The 6,836-nt window shown below is 52.0% G+C and overlaps 1 protein-coding gene across 1 annotated transcript in view; it reads left to right on the top strand.

Moving 5' to 3' along the window:
* Nucleotides 1-6,836, top strand: part of LOC101634133 (patr class I histocompatibility antigen, A-126 alpha chain-like) — a 120,902-nt gene that overhangs the window by 62,084 nt on the left and 51,982 nt on the right. Inside the window, exons 3-4 of the mRNA XM_012734387.1 lie at nt 5,901-6,176; nt 6,716-6,815. Of these exons, the coding sequence (XP_012589841.1) occupies nt 5,901-6,176; nt 6,716-6,815 (376 nt within the window). The remainder of the gene's footprint in view (nt 1-5,900; nt 6,177-6,715; nt 6,816-6,836) is intronic.

Raw genomic sequence — 6,836 nt, 5'->3', positions numbered from 1 at the left:
TTATTCCACCTCAGTCATGAATTAAGCTTTATCCTCGAGCCGGAGGAGAATCTCGGTGCTGGGGGCGTCTGAGGTGCCCGCTGGGGCCTGGGGTCATAATCCGTGTGGACAAAGGGGACTGAGGCTCTGCTTTGGGTCTAGACCGGCCACAGGCGTCTGCTGGTGGTTTTCATCCCTGTTTGCCTGCAGACACGATGTCCAGTGTCTTTCCATTTATTTGCCGAGTCTAGAGCTGCCTTGGTGACTGAGGGTTTTCCTAAGTTTTCAAAGGCCATTTGCTCCCTCACTGCTGAACTCTAAGGCTCCCACGCACACTCTAAGTTACATCTCTTGTCAGTTATGTCATGTCCAGCTCTCTCCCCAGTCTGTGGTCTGAGCACTTTACAGGCCTGATATTCCTATCAGTGCATAAGCTGAGTGGGGTCAGAGTCGGGGCCGGGTGATGGGGAGACAGTGTGACTCAGTGTTTCTGTATGTTCTCGAGTTGCTTTTGAATTCCCTTGTCTGTGCATGGATGTTAATTCAAGTAGTTTACTATGAGAAAACCAATTACACGAGAATCCCTGACATTGTGAAACACTTGGCAGATCCCTCATCACTGTTCTCAGGCTCTGACCAGCCACTCTGGGACCCGCCCTCTTGTCACTGAACTGTTTGCCTCAGAATTTCCCCCCCACACACACAGGTGGGCTGGCTGGATGGTTACCCCCTTCCCCCTCAATGTAGCAAAGTGCCATCTTCTCAAAAGCATCAGAACTTTCAATATAATAATAAATGATCACATCTTCCCCCAAGGGAAGATGGGGACCTCTGTGGGCCCCACAAGGAGCAGGAGCCTGAGGAGTGGGGGAAGGGCTGTGAGTGCCCCCCACCCCAGAGTAGACTTTGGGCCCCGCCCTTCAGCTCTGCTCTGAGCCTGAGGACCACCACAGGAAGTCCCTTGACAATGTAGGAAGACCTGCCTTACTCTGGTAAGATGTATATGTATGATGTGGACTTTATGTGCTACAATGGACATTAATTATAAAACATTTAAAATGTTACAATGGGAAAGTAAAAGACACTGTAGTCTTCACACTTGGAGAGCTTTTGCTTTATTCTTTCCTTGTTGTTTTCCATTCTGCCACTGCCTGAGGCCATCTCTGTCTCTGTCTCAGTCTCTCTCTCCCCCTCACTGATGAGCACAGAGCCCAGTGGGCTCAGTCCTGCACTCCCAGGTGTCCCTGCCCAGGTCACCACTCCCACCCCCTGAGAGGCCCTTTCCCACCCCCTCCTTCCCTCAACCCCTCAGCATCCCCTCCCCCCACTCTTAGCTGATGAGCTGATTCCTTTATCTTTCATAAAACACAAAGCACTCAGGTGAGACCTGCACATCGCCCTGCACCTGCACCTGGATCCCTCTGCCCCAGCAGGTGATGGGAGAAGGCCCCCTCCTGTCTCAGGTGCCCCTCAGCTTGGTGCAGGACGAGGCCCTCATCCCCTGGGTCATCAATTTCCCACTCTCTTCTGCTCATTCTTCCCTCTATGAAAACAGGCCCTAATAACTCCCATTTAAAAAATATTCTTAAATCAACCCGACAATCTCCTCCACAAAAACCTAAACCTGATCCCATGTCCTTGAACAAGGGTCCATTTCTATGATATTCCTTAGAGAACAATCCCTGAGAGTCCTCGCTCTCACCCCCTGGGCATCTTTTTATTTTTTTCAAAAAATATATGTGGCTATCTACACACACACACACAGAGTTTACGGCCCCACCGCAACAGGTCTGTTATGAAGCCAGAGGCCTCCTCTCCCATGACCGACTGCCTGACCCTCAGAGACAACTTGCATAACTTCATGCCCCTGATTCTCTCATTGCTACTCTGTGTCTCCAAATACCATGTAATAATATTTTCTATGTTTTTGACTTTCATGTCTCATCTTGAGTGAATTGGCTTTTCTTTTATACAACATCAATTACGTTATCATTTTCATCAGATCTATGGGTACAGAACATCTTATTATTTAATATCATTAAATATCCTGTTATTTAAACTAACAGACAATGTTCCTCAGGAGCCAGAGGAGGAAAAGCATTTCAGACCAGGAGGGAATAAAAGGACTGCCAGCTGTTGGTAACAATGAGCAAAGTGTTGACTGCAATGAGGCCCCAAGTCTGGGGGTGACGGTCACTGTCAGCCCCCTACAGGCAGGTCCGGCACCTGAGCCCAGAGGAGAAGGGCTGCCTGAGGAGGGGCGGAGTAGCAAGGGCGTGGACAAAGACTCCCTGTCCAGTGTGAAGAGCTGTTTGCCCTGGCCAGGGAGGCTCAGAAAAGCAGGGAGCATCTCCTCAGGCCTGAGAGAAAGAGTCTGGAGACAAAGTAAGCCTGGTTTCTGTTCTGGAAGCTGCAGAGAGATCAAGCCGCAGACTGGGCCTCAGAGGAGCAATGACTGTGACACGCCCAGCTCAGGGGCACTGGGCACCCGGGGTGTTCACAGGGTGTCTCTTTCCACTCAGGGCCTGAAGAGCTAGACGCTCACTCACAGTCTCAGTGAGGTTATTAGTGTATTTAACACTGGCTCTGCTCAGGCCCCAGGAGGCGCCAGCCCCAGACAAGGGGACACAAATCTCAGCACCAGTGAGAGTGATTCAGCTAAAGCCTGGGAAGCAGGGAGCTGACAGTGACAGCCCCCCTCTTTACAGACACCCCTGTAGTGAGGGCTGTGACTTGTAATGTCTTTATTTTCATGTTCTCAGAAAACTAAAGAAAGTTGATGATTTTGTGAAAATTTGTAAGGTTTCTGACTTGTATGTTTTCTGTCAATAACTTGTTACGTAATTGTAAAGGAATATTCACATAAAGGAATTGAGGTGCTTTGAATGACTTGATAAAGGTAAACTATAAAGAGAAATCACTGTTTTTTTTTTCTTTTCATTCTATCCCTGGAGGTTTGTTTTGCTAGAAGAAATCACCATCCTCTGCTCTGACACAGCGATGCTTCGAAATTGCCTGCGCACACACACAGCGTTCTTGATACAAATTGTGAGAACACCTTGTGTATCTATAGACACATGCAGACAATCCGCTGCTCTCCCTGCAGGACTCATAGTTAGAGGTGGGAAGGGAAAGGGAGAGTCCAATGGATTATTTGCTGAAAAGTCAGAGAATAACACATCACAGGTGGATGCTGGGTAAGGGTGGTGTGGTCACACTCATCTGTAGATGTTTGAACCTGACCTAACTCAATGCTGTAAATCAGTTACCTCAGTAGACACAATTAAAAATAACTCTGAAGATGAACCAGGCCTGGACTCGGTTCCAGGGGACTGTGGTCGAGGACTGTGCTGGGAATGGCCATGCCACGGGCTGAAGGATGGACTGTGAGAGGAGTGACCAGGGTGGGTGAGGACCAGTTACCCTGTGAAGGGCCCATCAGTAAAGGGTCACATAAAGGGTCATCTGTACCTGTAAGTTTCCAGCACCTGGGCAGGGCGGGGTGGGACCTTGAATCTAGAGCTGTGACTCTCTGTGTACCCGGAGCTGACTAACCTTGAGCCCCCTAAAGTCTGGAAGCTGCCTGCATCCCAGGAACGGATAAGAGTCATTGATGAACCAGTTTCTGTAAAGCAGCTTCCAAGCCCTATAAAAGCTGACCCGTGTTCCCCAGCAGACCCAGTGGGAGTCAGTGAACCTCCCCAGGGAGCACAATAAAGTTCCTACCTGTCAGAAACTGCCTGGATCTCTCTCTCTCTTAACTGTGCTGAACCTTTCAGTGTAAAATAAAGTAAACCTATATCCTAATGTTCTTCACTAGGGACAAAGTTCACCAAAGTATAAACTTAAGATTTACATATTACTCTAGGCCCTCGCTGGTGGCAAAACGTGGTAAAGCACAGGACTAGGAAGCTAACGGCAATCGCCTCAGCACAAGTTCTATCCTCAGCCAGCGAGGTGACTCACACAGTGCAGCAGACCTCTCCTGTCTCACCCACTGCTTCCCTCAGCAGTGTATTCAGTGGATCTGCCTGTTGTGTTTCCCAATCTGTCTCTGGTGATTCCTCTGACCCTCACACCTTTGGCCTGTACCCCAGCTTTTATATGCATAAATAAATAAATCTTTAAAAAAAAAGATTACATATTACTCTAAACATGAATTTCCCTGGTGGTACAAGAGTTAAAGTCCAGCACTATCAGGCTGTCCCCAGCCACTTAGGTAGGAGCAGGATCCCAGCCAGGGAGCTGACCCCCATGGCCCAGCAGACCTCTCCTGTCTCCCCACCTCCCCTCATGAGTGTATTTCAGTAGATCCACCTATTCTGTTCCCCACTCTCTGTTAATTCCTCCCTCCACCTGCTCCTCTGGGCTATATCCCATTCTTGTATGCATAAGTAAGTAAATAAATCTTTAAATATGAATTTTATCACAAAAATGAATGTTAAACTAATTTGAATCCTAGTTACTTACTTGAATGATGAAGAGTTGAGAAATGAAATTAACTCACATCTGCAACTGACTCTGAAACTCATCAGGGAAATAAGGTGGATGAGAGATGTGGGTGGGACTTGGTTATGCTGTCTCAACTGTTCTGTGCCTTTGGCTTGATTATTCACAACATAAGGAGACAGAGAGACAGACTAGAGGGCAGATGTGTGTGACAGCAAATGTGGGAAATGCTAAAGCTGGGGTCCAGGGGGTGTGGGCTCATAATCACTTCAGCTCCTAGTGTGCTTAAAAATGCCCACGAAGTATCACAGGCTGGGGGGGGAGGGGCGGTGAATCGTCTCTCGGATGGGTGAGCCCATTCAGCTGTGCCCTCCCCAGCTTCCTTCCTCTGGGCTCATTACTACAAGAGATGCCAGCACTCCACACCTTACCACAAACCCCTCCCACACACACTATTTCCCATGCAGACAAATGACAACTCAGGGCAGCACAAGGAATTTATTGGTCTCTGCAAAACTCAGCTCCTCCCACTACCCATGGCTCGGGGTTCCCAGAGCCTCCCGTCAGCTCAGCATCACGGGTTCCAGTCACACAGTCCCCACTGAAGCCCCACATTTCAGCCCTCAGCGCCCTCCAGGGCCAGGGGATGACTCCAGCGCTCCTGCTGCTGCTCTCCAGGGTCCTGGCGGAGACCTGGGCAGGTGAGTGCAGGTCCTGAGGAAAAATTCGCTGGGGTGGGAGGAGTGAGGAGCCCCTGGCAGGGATGGAGACCCCGGGAAAGGAGGGTCCCTGCCACCCGGGCCCCCTGGCCCCTCGTACCCATCCTGTCCGGATCCCTTTCTGCCCCTCCCAGCCTCACGCCTCCTCTTGCCCCCCTGAGCCTCCGCCCTCCTCATCCTGTGGCCCCTTGCCCTTGGGGACCCGGACCCGCGCGCGCAGGGAGTAGGGTCAACCCTGTCTCACCCTTCCCGCCCTCAGGCCCCCACTCCCTGAGGATTTTCTACACGGCGATGTCGCGGCCCGGCCGCGGGGAGCCCCGAGTCACCTCCGTGGGCTACGTGGACGACACGCAGTTCGGACGGTTCCACAGCGACTCTCCGGGTCAGAGCGCGGAGCCGCGGGCGCCCTGGGCGGAGCAGGTGCGGCGGGAGGATCTGGACGAGGAGACGCAGAACCAGAAGCTCACCGCAGGGAGGCTCAGAGCGCTGCTGGAGGACCTGCTCGGCCACTACAACCTGAGCAGGGACGGTGAGCGCTGTGGGCTCAGGGCAAGGTTACCCCCATTCCCACCGACCCAAGTCTCATGACCCGAGTGAACACCAAGGTTACTGTACCCTACACACTCCAGCGACACACACAGGAAAAGCCCACGAGTCTTTCACCTGGGACATTTTAAGTTTATGTTTGTTCAGGGCAGGAAGTGCGGGTGCAGATGGGGTGATCAGGGAGTTGACCACAGGGTCTGGGCACAGGGTCTCACACCATCCAGAGGACTTTGGGCTGTGATGTGGGGACCGACGGGCGCCTCCTCCGCGGGTATGATCAGTTCGCCTATGACGGCGCCGATTACATCGCCCTGAACCCGGACCTGCGTTCCTGGACTGCAGTGGACAAGGTGGCCCAGATCACCCTGCGCAAGTGGGAGGCGTCCGGGAGGGCAGAACAAATGAAAAATCTCCTGGAGGGCAGGTGCGTGGACTGGCTGCTGAGATTCCTGGAGATGGGGAAGGAGATTCTGCAGCGGGCAGGTAAGAGGGGTGGAGAGATCCCCCATCTCTCCTCAGGCTGGAGCCCAGGGGTAATGGGCAGAACAGATCTTCTTTCTGGTCAGGAGAGGAAGTAGTCCTCTGGGTCTCATGTTCTGTGTTAGAGACTCACCCAGGGGACCCCACCTTTTATGAAGGACAGTCTCTCCCGGATGGAGGGGAGACACCCCTGAACCAACCCTCACTGCGTCCTTTTGAGATAGTAGCAGCCATCCTGGGAACCAGGAGTTTCACTCTCAAGGCCTGTCTTTGGTCTGAGAACAGTTCTGGACCTGACTCTGCCTTGCTGTGTCACTCACCCCCGCCCAGGTCAGCAGCAGAGTCCGTGTCCTCCTTAGAGACCTGCACCCGCCACCCTGGACTCTCACCCCATGATCCCAGATTCCCCAGGCAGGGCTGGGCTCTGGGTTTTGTGCTTCCTCCTCCAAACCAATGTCATGTCCATTGAGAGGATGGTTATATGAGGCTGATCAATGTCCATTGAGCAAACACAGAGAAATTTTCTGAATTTTCTCCTCCAGATCCCCCAAAGACACAGGTGACCCTCCACCCCATCTCTGACCAGAAAGTCACCCTGAGGTGCTGGGCCCTGGGCTTCTACCCTGCGGAGATCACCCTGACCTGGCAGCGAGATGGGGAGAA

The sequence above is a fragment of the Condylura cristata genome, unplaced genomic scaffold (genome assembly GCF_000260355.1).
Source record: "Condylura cristata isolate star-nosed mole 26May11 unplaced genomic scaffold, ConCri1.0 scaffold00055, whole genome shotgun sequence".
Lineage (NCBI taxonomy): Eukaryota > Metazoa > Chordata > Mammalia > Eulipotyphla > Talpidae > Condylura > Condylura cristata.
The sequence above is the reverse complement of the archived record's forward strand: the minus strand, read 5'-3'. Positions and strand labels throughout refer to the sequence as shown.